Source organism: Nyctibius grandis, chromosome 14, assembly GCF_013368605.1.
Source record: "Nyctibius grandis isolate bNycGra1 chromosome 14, bNycGra1.pri, whole genome shotgun sequence".
NCBI classification, from domain to species: domain Eukaryota; kingdom Metazoa; phylum Chordata; class Aves; order Nyctibiiformes; family Nyctibiidae; genus Nyctibius; species Nyctibius grandis.
This window is the reverse complement of record NC_090671.1, coordinates 15,185,244-15,200,753: the sequence shown is the minus strand read 5'-3', so window position 1 is coordinate 15,200,753 and position 15,510 is coordinate 15,185,244. Positions and strand designations below refer to the sequence as shown.

At 62.4% G+C, this 15,510-nt stretch overlaps 1 protein-coding gene across 1 annotated transcript; it reads right to left on the bottom strand.

Annotated features, from left to right (window-relative positions):
- Positions 1-438: 438 nt before the first annotated feature.
- On the bottom strand, positions 439-14,549 carry SEZ6L (seizure related 6 homolog like). Its single transcript, XM_068412950.1, has 17 exons — positions 14,543-14,549; positions 10,080-10,859; positions 9,724-9,857; positions 8,818-9,010; positions 8,154-8,339; positions 6,953-7,118; positions 6,361-6,527; positions 5,157-5,351; positions 4,936-5,074; positions 3,330-3,526; positions 2,289-2,483; positions 2,001-2,192; positions 1,584-1,778; positions 1,289-1,321; positions 1,063-1,177; positions 727-829; positions 439-468 (listed from the first exon to the last, which is right to left on the bottom strand). The coding sequence occupies exons 1-17, from the start codon at positions 14,547-14,549 to the stop codon at positions 439-441; spliced, it is 3,027 nt and encodes a 1,008-aa protein (XP_068269051.1).
- Positions 14,550-15,510: the final 961 nt, after the last annotated feature.

The following is a 15,510-nucleotide window of genomic DNA, read 5'->3' as shown; positions in this document are numbered from 1 at the left end:
TGCGGCAAACCCTGCGCCTACCTCAGCTCCCAGCAATCAACGGCAGGCTCTTGCAATGGAGACGTTTTTAATTTTTAACAACATCAGAACCGCAAAAATCCCCCTCTGTGTGTGTGTGTGTGGGCAGTGCCGGGGGACACGCCGCCGCGCTGCGGGGGGACAGCGGGTGCCCCCCGTGCCACCCCGTCCTCGCCGGGACCCGGCTCTGCCCCGGCGCCCGCTGCTGCCCGCGCCCGGGGCTCCGCAGCACACCTATCGCAGTTTAAATAGAATAAATACAGTGAAGAAAACAGTAAAATCTTCAAGAAAGAGGCAAAAGGAAAGACAACAGCAGGTCCAGGGGTCCAACCAAGCTCCACGCGGTCTCTGGATTAGTCACTGAGGAAGGTCTATGAGAGCACATTAAGTTCGCAGCCGGAGACTCTCTTACCGCTGTCCTTAGATCGAGACTTCGTATTCCCGTGTTTCCTGAGCAGAAGGAGGAGCCCGTTGAGGGCAGCAGCTGCGGTTCAGGACACTCTCCCCATTCCAGGGCAGCAAGAGAGGCCCCGGGGGTTGTCTTGCTCCCGGGGAAGCGGTGCCCTCCCCACCGGGACCCCGCAGCCCCCTCCTGCCTGCCCGAGCCCACCCGGCCCCTCGGGAGTGACCGAGGGATGGAGCCCCGCACCCTGCAGCCCTCCCCCGACAGGACAGTCCCCAGCAGGGCAGGGGTGCAGCAGGACTCACCCCTGTCTCGTAAATCGGGTTGTCGAACTCCGTTTCTACCGTGATCTGGCTGTAGGGGTGGGAGTACATGAGGGGCAGGCGGAGGCTGGAGTAGTACCGACACCTGCGGGGGGGACGCAAGAGTCACCGGGCTGCAGGACCCCAGAGCAAAGCACGACAGCCCCGTCCTCCCACCTCCCTGCCAGCGCCCCAGGGACCCCTGAGCAGGAGCTCGGTGCCCGGCTCCCCAGGGCCGTGCCCACGGCGTGTGGCCGGTGAGGGCACGGTGGTGCTGAGCCAGCGCTGGCCACGTCCCCACGGGCTCTGCCTGGCCCCCAGCCCGACTGCACGCCCCACCTTGTGAGATAGATGTACGCTCCTCCCAGCAGCAAGGAGATGATCAGCACCGGGATGAATATGGCTAAGGCCATATTTCCCCCCTCGAGCGATGTCTCCGCAGCAGCTTCTGCTACTAAAAGGACGAGATCTGTTACGTTGCCATTCGCAAGCACCTTGTGATCCCCTCTGCGCCTCTGCTTTTCCCCTCCCTCTTCCCGGGCTCCACCAAACGCACGCCACTCACCTTCCAGAGCGTGTTCAAAGCTGTCTTGATTCACTGGAAGAGAAATGGAGAGTTAGAGGTACGTAACGGGGTTGGACTGGGTGCTGGCAGCCGTTGGCTGCGTGGGCCCCCCTGCACGGGGCTGAGCTGGGTGAGACAGCTCACTCAGCACAAACCCAGAGAAGCACTCAGGGCTCAGCCGAGTTCAGCTCCCAGCTAGAGATCTGCTGGGGGTCTGCAGCCAGATGAAGGTCCCCGTCCCATCCCGGGTTGGGGACAGAGGTGCTGTCTGTCCCCGCGCCCCCCCCGCCGTTACCTTTGCAGATGGGCAGGGGTCCGCTCCAGTGGGACGGCTGGCCCAGGATGCACTTGATGGTGACCTCCCCCATGAGCTCAAAGCCCTCGTAGCACATGAAGGTCAGGGACTCTCCTGGCAAGTAGAGGCGCTTGTAAAGTATTTGGTAGCCATTTTCTGGCAGCCCTGGATTGTCGCAGGCCAGCGACTCCTCGGCTGAAAGGGAACATCATGCGGTGAGCCCCGGGCTGGGCTGCCGAGGGAGAGGGGGAGCCTGGGCGGCAGCACGGAAGCCCCCAGGGTCTCACCCCACCCCGCTTTCAGGTAGCTCAAAGCTCTGCCCCACCCCGCACGGCTGGGGAAGGTCTCGGCCGCAGGAAAGGGCTTCCCAGGACCCCCCCGAGCTGCGGGAGAGCGGGAGGAACCGCCCGAACTCACAGACGCAGTGCGGGAGCCGCGAGGTCCAGATGGGCGTCCCCGTCTCGCGGCTGTAGCAGGTCAGCAGCGAGCTGCCCTCCAGCACGAAGCCGGGGTTGCAGGTGTACTGGATGGTGGTGCCCACCAGCAGCACCGGGTCGGAGATGAGGCGGGTCGAGTGCTCCACCTCGCCCGGGTCCGTGCAGTACATGACTGGGGGAGAGAAGCCGTGTGAGCGGTGAGCCCCGGCACGGTGGCGCGGGTGACGGGGATGTGATGGGGACAGCAGCACGTTGCTGGGGCACTTACTCTTCTCGCAGAAGGGGGGGTCGCTGCTCCAGCTGAGGTCCCACTGGCAGGTGAGGGTGTCGCTCCCCACGATGTCGTAGCCCGGGTCGCACTGGTAGGTGATCTTGGCCCCTCTCACCAGCTCTGTGTGCGACGTGGTCTTCCAGCCGTTCTGGATCTCGGGCAGGTCGGAGCAGGAGTCGTTGCGGGACACCTCTGCAGCCAAGAGAGGTGCTGGCTGTCACCCGCCCGGCCGGACCCCACGGCACAGCCCTCCTCGGAGCTGCTGCACGTGGCACACAGCGTTCACCATGTGCCCGTCCCTTCCCGAGAGCTCTCCAGCCCCAGGCACCGCAAACGGCACGGCGTGTGGCATCCCCTGGGCAGAGGGAAGGGGCAGCAGTGGGTACCAGGGGCTCTTTGAAGCCCCCCCAGCCCTGGCCCAGGTGGAGGGCTGTGCTGGTGAGAGCAGGGCAGAGTCTGTGCTGGGGTCAGGACAAAAGGAGCAGACTGGGAACACCGGGCTCAGCGCTGGCTGCAGGCGCAGGAGGGGAGCGGAGCAGATGCCACGGTCACGGCATGCCTGGTTTGCTCCGGCGAGGGGTTTGTGCCCTGCTCTCCCCATGCCTGTGCCTGAGGACTGGGTTTGGTGACCTCTCCTAGGAGGGCCCCTCAATGCAGGGCCTCAGTGCCACCAGCTTCAAGCCTGACAGAGTGTGTGGGGGGGTGATCCTGCCCCCCCTGTTTCCACCAGTTTCTCTCCCTGTTCTGCTCCGCAGTTGAACTGGGCCAGACCAGGGCTAACAGGGACCAAAAATCCCATGGCCTTCTTGCCAGCCTGGAAGAGGGGAGGCATACGGGGACACCCCAGAACTGACTGACCCAGAGACCTGCAGTGGGGCTGGGGGTTCTGCAGGAGCTCAGTGGGTGTGAAGTGCTGGTGTCACAGCAATTCTCCCCGCTTCCATACCTGGCAACTGGACAACCTGGTCCGGCTGCGTGTCAAGGTCCCCACCTGCACCGCAGTGGCAGGGGGCACACCTGGCACCCCGCTCTCCCTACCTATGTAGTTCATGATGAATCCTTGCCCCTTCCCAAAGATGAGCCCGGCAGGGTCCGAGTGGAACTGTATGGTGAGGTCAGGGCTGGAGGAGTAGAGCTTCTGGGGACCGCTGCTGCCGACGTACTGCCCCAGGATGCGGGCGGTGAGCTCGTCCCCGTCATAAATGGTGAGGATGTCGCTGTTGGTGAGGTTCAGGCTGGAAAGGAGAGCTCGGTTAGAGAGCAGCTGGCGCAGGGAGCCCAGGCAGGACGCAACGGTGTGGGGCTCAAGGAGCAGCGAACCTGCCTCACGTCCTGTCCCCGTCCCTGTCCCCATGCCCATCCCCAGGCAGGCGCCGTGGGGCTGCCCTGTGGGTCAGCAGCGCTGGTTTTCAGACGCCAGCCCCACATCTCACCCCATCTCCATCCGCCATGCTGAGAGCCGGGGGTGGCTCAGGAGGTGCTGGTGGCTCCGTGGGGCAGGTGACACCCAGGGCCCCGCCGCGGGGTGACAGGCGGCGCCAGCACCTCGGACAGCGGCAGCGGGGAGCGCGGGGCCCGCGGCCAGCAGGGGGCGGTGGCGGCCCGCGGGCGGCGGGGACAGCGCAGGGACAGGGCAGGGACAGCGCAGGGACAGGGCAGGGACAGCGCAGGGACAGCGCAGGGACAGCGCAGGCAGCACAGGCAGGGCTGGCACCAAACCTGCCCCCGAGCCAGAGCCGGCCCCGGCCGCAGCCTCCCTCCGCCCCATGTGCAGCAGGGAGGGGACAAGGGGCTCTGTCCTTGCTCCCAAGCGAAGGGCAGGTGGTGGCTGCACACCCCCGGGGCTGCCAGCCCTGCTGCCAGGCCGCTTCTCTTGCCCCCGCAGCCCCACTGCCTGCTCCGTGCTGGTAGCGATGGCGTGGGTGAAGGGGTCGGATCAACCCCAAGGGTGGGCACGGATGTCACCTTCCCCTGCTCGCTGCCCTGCCAGCGAGGCTCGCGGGTGCTGGGGAGCACAGCCAGCACCCAGCGCTGTGCTGAGGGGCTGGGGCAGCACGGGGTCGGAGCGGGGACACCACGTCTCCCCTTCCCCATGGGTCAGGGGGAGAGCACCAGGATGCTCCCAGCCCCACAGGAGTCATCTCTGTTGGGTTTGAGGCTGAAGTAACTCTCCCAGCGAAGCCAGGACTCCTGCACACGGGCAGGATCCGGCCGGCTGTGCGTGCACAGCACCTGTGGGCCCAGGACGTGCTCGGTCACTGCAGGACCCCTGCCTTGCACGTCGGCCTGTCTAATCCAGCCTTGTTTGGAGATGACTGAGCTGATCCCCAAATGTTTTATTAAGAATGTTCTTGGAAGGTGCCCAGCTAATCCCCATGGCAAGCTGACATTTGTAGTAAATCTCTGCTTTCTGTCAAACATGGTTTTCTCAGTGACATTTATGACTTCAAATCGCTTGGCCTCCAGTTCTGCTCAGCCCAAGCACCCACAGAGCTGGGAGAGGTGCACTGGGGATTAGGAAAGCTCCAAGGGGGAGAACAGGGAAATGGCGTGGGCCCCTGGGGCGGGGGGAGCGGGGTCACCGCAGCGAAGTGGGCTGGGCACTGGCGGGGCAGAGACGTGCACCGAGGTCTGGACTACTCACAGCTGGATGTCCAGGAAGAGCCGCTTCTCCTCGCCAACGTGGACCCTCCAGATGCAGTCCTCCCCCTCCGCATAGGGCTCCGGCCAGTTGGGGGACAGGATCACCCCGGCCACGGCGGTCAGCTCCCCCCCGCACATGGCTGTGGGAGCGAGAGGCAGGCAGGGCTCAGCCGTGGTGCTCGTGCCCGGCACCCGGCACCGCCCCGCGGCGCAGGGACTGACCTCGGCACAGCGGCTCCGTGTCGTTCCAGTACGGGTCCCGCATGTTGACGCACTCGATGATGGCGGGGCCCTGCTCCAGGGAGTGCCCGGGGTCGCACGTGAACTCCACGGTGGTGCCCAGGTTGTAGGTGGGGTCGGAGGTGGTGAAGTTCCCGTTCTGGATGTAGGGCTCGTAGCAGTGGCCCCGCTCGAAGGCTGGAAGGGAACCCCCCGTTAGCCACAGGGGCACGGGGGCGGCTGCGGGGAGCGCTGCCTTCCCCTGCTGCTCTGGGGGCTTTGCTAGGTGAGCCCCGGGCTCTGCTGCCATCCCCAGCTAGAAACGCTTCCCTCCATCCCCGCCGCGCATGGATGGCCTCTTCCGTGGCATATTTTACAGGCAATTAGGATTAACAACAGTTTATCTGTCCTGAGCTGCACAGGCTTAACCAAACCCCCTCCCGTTGTGTACCAGCATCAGTGAGGCGCTGGCTGTGCTGCCCGTTGCTGTACTCCTGAGCAATCTCCCCTGGGACTATTGAGCTCGCCCAGAGCCGTGGGGCTCCCGTTGACTGATCCTGGCAGCAGGATGCACTTAAATGACAACTGGATCAAACCTACACGAGCTGCCCAGGACCTGCTGGGCATCCCAGCCCCAGGGGAGCCGCTGGCAGGTCTGGAGGAAGCAGCCTGGTGAGCAAGGGCTGCAGGGGGGCAAGAGCCAGGACAGACCCCGTCCCTGTGGCTGGCGTGGGTTCGGTGCCCAGCGGTGCCGTGCCATGGGGACCGAGGGAAGGGGTCAGTCTGGGCCTTTGGTGGTGACGGGCACCACAGGCTGTGTGATTCCCACAGCACTGATGGCCTTTTCAGCCCGGATTTGGAGGGTCCCATCCTGGACAGAGCACCCACTGCCCCAGGGCTGCCCCACAGCAGGCACAGAGTGTCCCACGGACACTCCGCTCACCAATAAACCTTTCTGTTGGAGTAAACGGGGTTTCGCTATTTCTTCTTCTATTTCTTGCTAGAAAAATGTATTCCCCAAAGCTCCTCCAGCCCCAGGCGAGGTTCAGGTTGCCCTGTGTACCTACAGCGACATGGGGATGGTGGCACAGCGGGTGGGCTGGCACGGGGGGCAGCCGAGACCCTTCTTACAGCTGTGTCTCTGCTAACTGCCCCAACGTCCCGAGGGCCGGCTGCTCTCAGGGGTACCCAAACAGGAGCACATCACCTTCGAAGCGTATGTTGAAGGCCGTGGCGGCCGCGGGCTCCTCGGCGAGGAAGTCGATCCTGATGGAGGAGCCGTCGCTGATGACCCCTTCGAAGGGCACGCTGTCGGCGCGCAGCGAGTCGTAGAGGACGGCTGACTGGTTTGTGTCCCCGCTGTACACCACCATCCTGCACGGGAGGACACGGCGTGTCAGGAGACCCACAAGATCCCCTGGCACAAAGCGCAGGGCCTGGGGACAGGAGGGGCTGGTGCTCTGCGCCCGCCTCACACAGCTCCAAGACCTGTCCTGCCTCCTGAATGCTTGAACACCTAAATCAGGAACCTCCACTTCTGCACCGGGACCCTTCTCTGCCCCCGTTCCCACCATCCTCGGGCTGGCAGCCCCCTCCACGCTGCACCCCTAGCTCGGGTGGGCGCAGCCTGGGCACCGGGAGGGCAGGAGGTGTGAGGTGGGGAGCTGAGACCAGCTGGGACCTTCCAAGCTTTGGTATACGTAGCACCCAGCAAAGCACCCCGCTCCTCACCCCGGAGCAAAGCCCTTCGCAGCCCCGGGGTGCAGGGCAGGGGCTCCCCGCAGACCCCAGAGCCTCACCTGTCCTTCTCGGCCAGCAGGAGCTTCTCGAAGTGCAGGTGCAGCTTCTGGCCCGGAGGGGCCCCGATGGCCCACACGCAGTACACGCCGCTGGAGTGGTTCCCGGTGTAGCTGGGCGAGAGGACGCGGCCGATGGTGGCGTTGCGGACGGTGCCGCCGCAGGGCGCTGCCGACAGAGCACGGCCCCGCTGAGGCACGGGCGGGTGGGCATCTGTGCCCAGGGCTCCCGCACAGCTGGGGGCATCAACGCCTGCCCCGCTCTGCTCAGCGTGAACCACATAGGGGAAGGGACCTGGGGGTCCTGGTGGATGACCATGGGCCAGCAATGTGCCCTCATGGCCAAGAAGGACAATGGCCTCCTGGGGTGTGGTTAGCAGGTCAACAGAGGTTCTCCTTCCCCTCTACTCTGCCCTGGTGAGGCCACATCTGGAATATTGTGTCCAGTTCTGGGCCCCTCAGTTCAAGAAGGACAGGGAACTGCTAGAGAGAGTCCAGCGCAGAGCCACGAAGATGATTAAGGGAGTGGAACATCTCCCTTACGAGGAGAGGCTGAGGGAGCTGGGTCTCTTTAGCTTGGAGAAGAGGAGACTGAGGGGTGACCTCATTAATGTTTATAAATATGTAAAGGGCAAGTGTCATGAGGATGGAGCCAGGCTCTTCTCAGTGACATCCCTTGACAGGACAAGGGGCAATGGGTGCAAGCTGGAACACAGGAGGTTCCACATAAATATGAGGAAAAACTTCTTTACAGTGAGGGTGACCGAACACTGGAACAGGCTGCCCAGAGAGGTTGTGGAGTCTCCTTCTCTGGAGACATTCAAAACCCGCCTGGATGCTTTCCTGTGTGATATGGTCTAGGCAATCCTGCTCTGGCAGGGGGATTGGACTAGATGATCTTTCGAGGTCCCTTCCAATCCCTAACATTCTGTGATTCTGTGATTCTGTGAACCTCTGGCTTGGCTCTGCTCTGCTCTATGTGCACACATATATGCTCACACACATGCTCACACACACCTAAACTCCATAACTCCCTTTCCTGCCCAATTAGGAGGCAAGCTCTGACGTGAAAACCCTCAGTACCTCGAGCTGGGCGTTGCTCCCCCTCCCTCCCAGGACCGCACACAGCTCACAGCACAACGAAAGTGACTCTAATTTTTTCCCATCCTTCCCTAGCGCTGGGGCTATCCGAGGTGGGGTGTACCTGAGCAGATCGGCTCCGGGCTGCTCCAGTGTGGCCTCGACGCGTTGATGCACGTGAGCACCCTGGGACCCTGCAGCTCGTAGCCCAGGTGACAGTGAAAGTGAGCAATGCCACCCGAGTGCAAATCCATCACGGTGACGTCGCCGAAGTCGGGTCTCCGGGGGAAGTTGCAGCTCAGCATAAACACTGGAAGGAGCACACACGTTTCAGAGCTGAGGGCTCCTCTGCCCCGAGCCAGCCTGCAGTCGGCGTGGGGAGTGCTGGGGACGTGCTGGATGTGCCCACGGGGCCACGGACAGACCTCGCTGCCTGGTGCCAGCCGCAGAGCACCGACAAACCACCGCGCTGCTGCTTCTCCACCTGTTACTGCCTTTGCCCAGACCCAGTTTCTATTTTAAAAAGAATTTGCCTGAACTCATCTATTTTTTATAGCTCTTCAGGGAAAAAAAAAATAGATTTACAGTGCAGGAGGAGCTGCTGTACGGGGACAGAAATGGGGCAAGGTGGGCGTGGGGAGCACAGCCAGCGCTGGGGACCGGGACATCGGTGCACATGGAGCCCTCTGCTCTGAGCACAACGCAGGCTGCTGCCTGACCTGTCCCAGCGATGCTCTGACCCCGCCATCCCACCCCTCCTCACACACCCACGTCGGGGAGGCACCCACCCTGGTAGTGGAGCTGGAAGGTCCCCACCACGTCGTCCTGGAAGGTGCGGAAGTAGACGGAGATGGTGTTGGTGGGGCTGCGGATGACCTGGCCCTCCACCAGCAGGGTCTGGTTGGCCAGGATGACCAGGGCCTCGCTGTCCACGCCGCGGATGGAGAGCACCTCCCCATCAGACAGGTTCACGCTCTTCACCTGGGTGGGAGCAGAGACCCGTGAGCTGCGGGGGGTGATGGCGGGGGTCCCGGCAGGGTGCTACTCCCCAGCCCCAAGCACCCGCAGAGCATTGCACCGCCAATGCATCTAATGAGCAGTCCCAAAAAGCTTTAATTATTATTTGGGAATAGATGAGAAGTAACCTCACATTTACATTTCACGTCCATTTAGCTTAATAAATGGGCTCATGTTTCAGCAGAAAGATGCTCATCAGATCATTTGTTTCCTTAAGTGTGCGAGGACCAGGGCTCTATATTTAGCCTTAGCCCGTAATTGCGAGCGCTCCCGGCGATGTTGTGACTAGAAGGATTTGTTGCTGTTGTCACAACCGTGCCCATCTCCTGTGCACGAGGCAGGGATGTGCCCGGCTCCGGGGGCTGCTGGTACTGCCAGAGCCACCCGCAGCGCTCGGCATGCTCTGACCTGCTGGAGAAGTGAGGTTTCATCTGGAGAAGCGACCCTGACCCTGTCGATTCACTCCTTGCCTGTTCAGGATGTACCAGTTCCCTTGTACAGTTTATTTATTACATGGCCTAAGAAAAATCTAGTTTTTCCCCTGGGAAGGTTGTTTTTTTAGCAAGTGCATGTGCCCAGGGCAGCCGTGCCCAAGGCTGTGGGGGCTTTGCATCATTTGCTGCCGTGGCACAGGGGTGCTGGGCCATGGTTTATCCCCCCACTGACACGCTCCTCACCTGGAGCTCGACGCCGTAGCCCGTGTAGACGGTGATGTTGTAGGTGCACTCCAGGTAGCTGTGCAGGGGCAGCGGGGGGTAGTCCGTGGAGTCGATGTAGCCCTCGGGGTCGTGGAAGCTCATGCTGCAGAGGGCTGGAGGAACGTCCATCAGCGACTGCCCCAGCTCACCCAACAGCTCCCCCCCTGCACCCGGGTGCTCCCACTGCCCTAAACCCAGCACCCGCGTCCCTGCTCCGTGGCCGACCCCGCTGAAGTGCAGAAGGTTTCGGGCAGCCCCACAAACCCCACCAGCACCACGCACAGAGCTGCTCCCCACCGGCTGCCGTAACCCCCCTCCCGTGCTCCCCGCCTTACCCGGGGTGGGCTCCGTGGTGGTGACAGTGGTGGTGACGATGGTGGACGTGGTGGTTTCTTGGCTCTCTTCCGACGCGGAGCCGTGCGCCTCGCTCTCCGTGCCCTCCGTCCGGTTAACGGCAGCGCTGGTGGGAGCCGCGGTCGGAGCCTCACCGGCATCGCCGGTGCCATCGGGGAGGGGCCGAGGGACCGCCGGCGGCAGGGTGGACGGGGAGATCTGCAGCACGGGGTGGCTGGTGGTGGCCTGGCCCCCCCAGGGCAGCTCGGGGGAGCTCTGCTCCGTGTCCCCCACCCTGGCTGTTGCCTCTGTGGGTGCGTGTGGCTCTCGGGGGGCAGCGGGGAGCCCAGAGCCTGGCGGGCTGGCTGGGGAGGCAGCCCTGGGGGGCCCTGCCAGGGTGCCCTTGGGCCTCGGGTGCTTCCTTGATGTATTTACTTGCTTTAGACTCGGTGGCTTTTTCTTAACAGGAAAAGTTTGTTTTGCATCGGTGTCGGGAGCGGCGGTGGGTGTTGGCAGGACGCGGCTCTGCACCAGCAGTGTTGTCTCCTCTGTGGCCAGATCGGTGCCGTCCTCCGCGGCCGGCAGCAGGTTGAGGGCAGTGGAGTGCCCGAGCTCCCCGTCTCTGCCAGCCGAACCCATGACGTGCCCGAGCTCCCCGTCTCTGCCAGCCGAGCCCATGACGTGCCCGAGCTCCTCAGCTCCACCGACCGCCTTGTCCACCAGCTCATCTGCAGCGAGAGGGTCCGGGCTGGCAGGGATCAGCGCTGCCCCTGATCCGCTGTCTGCAAAAAAATGGGGAAAAGTGGCACTTGGGCATTTCTGGGCATGAAATTATAGCTGTGTCGGCAGCACGAAATCAGCCCCCCGGGGAGCTGCGGCTGATTGAGTGCTGGCCGCTCACCCCAACGAGCTCATTATGGGAAAGCGATAATGAGCCTGCACCGACACCCTGAAAGGTGGGTTCCTGCTGGAACTCGGTGGCCTTATCTCGCCGTTTCAGAGCTGCTGTTTGGTGTGTTTATCTAGAGGTCACTTGTTCAGGGAGGTTCACTCACAGAATCACACAGAATCACAGAATCAACCGGGTTGGAAGAGACCTCAGGGATCATCGAGTCCAACCATTGCCCTGACACCACCATGGCAACTAGACCAGGGCACTAAGTGCCATGGCCAGTCTTGTCTTAAACGCCTCCAGAGATGGTGACTCCACCACCTCCCTGGGCAGCCCCTTCCAATGGCTAATGACCCTTGCTGAGAAGAAATGCTTCCTAATGTCCAACCTGACCCTCCCCTGGCCAAGCCTGAGGCTGTGTCCTCTTGTCCTATTGCTGGTTGCCTGGGAGAAGAGGCCGACTCCCACTTCACTACAACCTCCCTTCAGGTAGTTGTAGACTGCACTAAGGTCACCTCTGAGCCTCCTCTTCTCCAGGCTAAACACCCCCAGCTCCCTCAGCCGTTCCTCATAGGTCAGACCCTCCAGACCCTTCCCCAGCTTGGTCGCCCTCCTCTGGACTCGCTCCAACACCTCAACATCTCTCTTGAAGTGCGGGGCCCAGAACTGGACACAGGATTCAAGGTGCGACCCCACCAGTGCCGAGGACAGAGGGACGATCACCCGCTTCTGCAAGGTCTCTCCTTAGGCAGCCACCGACCTGTTGTGTCGGGCAGCGCGATGCGCGGGAAAGAGTCATCAAAACCGCGTCGGCCAGGGAGTTTAATTGCATGAAATACAGATTTATTCACCACCGATGGGTCCAGTTGGGCTGCGGTCCGTTGTGAAATAAGCTGTAAGCAGCGCTGCAGCTCTGCGAAATGCTGCAGAAAGCTCCGAGAGGCAGAGAGTCAACGTCTCCCATGGAAACTGCAGTTGCCAGGGAAGGCGTTTAATGCGCGGGACTTACAGACCCCAATTCCAGCCCCCTCAGCACCCCCGGGAGGGTTTGGAGCCCAAGTCCCCACAACGTGGGGTCCCTGCCTCAGTGCGGGCAGGTGCCTGGCTGGGCATGGTGGGTCTGCAAGCCCCCAGCCCTGCTGCCGGCCCCGGGATGCCTGGGCACGTGCTCCCCTCTGAGTGCAAACAAAGGCACTGACCTGCTCCGAAAAGAGGTTCGAGCTGCTGTGAGGTGGCTGCAGGGACCACCACGGTGCCGGGGCTCTGTGGGTGGGGGACTGGAGCAGCAGCCGGGGGCTTCTGTCCCCAGCAGACTCCAGCAAAGCACGATAAACCTCTGGCTCGCCCTGGGCACTTCATTACAATCACTGTTACACATACTTTAAACAAAAGCACAACGCTTACATTCAATTTAAACTTGATTTTTCGTGTTTCAAATTCTAGTAATTAAGGTAGGAGCGGAACGAAAAGGAAGAAAGGAGCTTTTGGATGTGAAACCTGAAACGCAGGGACACTGCCGTGGGGGAGCACAGTTCTGCCCGGCCTCCAGCCACCCTTTATGTCACCCCGGGATTTTAATGCCTATAAACTCCTGCCGCTGACGCCTCAGCACCGTAAGGTGCAAGTGCCCACCCGGATGGACCAGGGACCCCGGCACTGTCACTGCCACAGGGAGAAAAGGGACCCAGAGTCTGGCCTCTCCTGTTATGTTTCCCATGACTTAAAAAGTTCTTCAATTAGCAGTGGTTCAGCAAATTCATTAGCCGATTCCCTTAGCCCATTAGGAGACATTTCACACACGCCATCTGCAACCACTGGCTTGTGTCAGCTCTGAATAATCTCCCCCAGCCCCCTCCGGGGAGGCTGGCTGCCTCCGTGTCCCCACGCACGCTGCTGCTGGGGCAGCCCGGGACCCTCCGTGCCCTCCACTCATTTCTGAGTGTCTCTGCTTCCCTCTCCTTCCCAGAGCCAGGCTGAGCCTGCCTTCCATGGGCATCCTGCCATGGGGCCATGGGCATCCTGCCGTGGGGCCATGGGCATCCTGCCGTGGGGCCATGGGCATCCTGGGACACGGTGGGACACGGTGGGACATGGTGGGACACCAGCTCACAGTGGGACAGGCGGGATGTTGAGTCCTTGAAGCCGGTGTGATACCAGAACAGCAAAGCAGCATCCCCGGGTTATTTGTCATGTGAACTCTAATCCGTAATGGATGTTGCCGTTAAACCATATTTTATGCTTTCGGAAAGTTGACTAATTTCTTATTAGATCCTTTGCCAGGATGCATTTAAACGAGTCTGTCCTTAACAAAGCATGAAAGAAAACACTCTGTACAGCGACTCTGTAATGAGGTACTTAACATGCTTTAGTTTGTAAAGGGCAAATGTGTATTTCGGGGAAGCAAACGCAGGCTGGAGGCACAGGGGGCCCCCGGCATCGGTGATTAATACGGGCACGTTACCAGGAAGAGAAGTGATTAACGATCTTCACTCCAGATTGCATGGCCACCCCCAAACTGGAGCTGTGCTCCAGCACGTCCCCGGGGCGCGGGCTGCCAGCCCTGCCCGCTGCCAGACCCCGCTCCCACCCCACATGCCCCGGCGCTGCCCTGGGGCCCCAGCACAGCCCCGTGCCCGCTCCCCTCCCTGCTCGGCTGCCTTTCCTCCACACACTCGTGCCGGTGCCCGTCTCGGGAAGGGAACTCCAGAGGAGGTGAATGCTATCAAGATGTACAAGGGGTTTATCTTGTATCTCGCTCAGGAGCACTCCGCAGGCAGTTCCGGACTGGAAGGGGTTTCTAAATCCACAAAAGCCTCCGCAAGTGGCCCCCGCAGCCCCTGCTGCCCCCGGGCACGGCACGGCACCCGGGGCACTGTGCTCTGCTGGCACGGGCGGCTGCTCCTGCGAGATGGGACAGGGACAGCAGGGACCGTTTGGAGCACAAGTGGCCTTAATGCCAAACGACAGCTCATGTCCAGGTCTATTCTGGGCTCTGCCTGGATACCGGCGCGTAAACACCGAGGAAGGAAGCTTGGCGCCAGGGAGGACGTCTCCAACCAGCTCTCACTCCCCCACGATTTATACTTAGCCGCTGTCGGAAGCGCTCTCTCCTCTGCAGGGCACGGGTGCAGGCTGCGTGCTGGCCGGGGTGGGCAGCAGGGACACAGCCCCCGTCCCCGGGGTGATGGCACGGGGGTCTCGAGAGGCAGCAGGGTGGGAGGGCTGGCAGGGCAGGACGGGTGGCAGGGCTGGCAGGGTGGGGGCTGCCGAAGCAAGTCCCTTCGCCCAGCCCCAGTGCTGACCTGGGTGCTCTCAGGGCACCAGCCACCAGCCACCCGCCCAGCTCAGCACCACGTCAGCTGCTCACAGAGAGCTCCTGGCACCAAACGCATCCTTAAACGTACCTCACCGCTGCAGCCCCTGCCCGCGCTTGAGGCCCTGGGACGGCCCCAGGGACCCCCAGTGTCCCCTGGGATGGGCCAGGTGGGGACACCCCTTCCCGGGACCACGCTGCACAGTCACGTCATTCCCAGGGGAGGCTCAGCCCCGGGCCCCTGCAGAGCAGGGACCCACCCGCCATGGCCTCCCCAGCCCCAAAGCTTCATCCCCATGGGAGAGGGTCCCCGAGACTCCCCGCAGCCCCAGCCAGGGAGATGGGACCTCCTGGCAGCTGCGGCCAGCGCTGGCAGACACTCATGCTGTGGCTGGGGAGAGCCGGGCAAAGCCGATTGCTGCGATACCTCAGCCAGAGGGGCTTAGAGGAATTAGAGGGCTGCAAATGCTTGATAAATGGATGCTGAAATAATCGCCAAGCACTCATCCTGCTGCTGTGCTCCTGAAGGAGCTGAACCACCAGCAGCTGTACCGCCAGGCTCCCATTGCTAACGCCGATGCTATCGCTGCCACGCTCCCGCGCTGCCGGAGGACGGCGGCTTGATGGCTGGGGTTCAGCAGGCACCGTCCTGGGGTCTGAGTGAGCTGATTACACCAGGAACCCTGAGAAGCTTATACGGATGCTATTAACGGCCGTGCTCAGCCCCCGTGCTCTGCCGGCGTGACGGGCTTAGGCGTGCTGGGATCGGCTAATCCTGCCCGGAGCGGCTTCTGCTGGTCTCACCCGAGCCCTCCCCGAGGGCTGGGACTGATCCTGCACCCCCAGCACCCCAGCCTCGGCACACCCCGGGCCCCGTGGCAGCTCAGGGATGCCCTGCTTGGGGGACACCCTGCTCCGGGGTGCCGTGCCCTTGGGGACAAGCCCCCTTTAAGGGTCCATGGGAGCAGCTGGCCCTGCTTGTGGCACAGCCACCCTGACCCCATCTGGGCACTGCCAGTGGGATGTGCCAGCTGCCAGGAGCAGGGAGGTGACACAGCACCTGGCCCCAGGGGTGGCCGTGAAGCCCACGAGCCTTTGTGGATCTGTGAGGCGCAGGCGGTGGCTGCCGTGGCTGGGGAGGGGGCTTGCTGGGGGTGGGCGCCTGGGAATGGCACATGGCACTGCTGGTATGGAGAGCGCTCAGGGATGCTCTGTGCCAGCAGAGCTA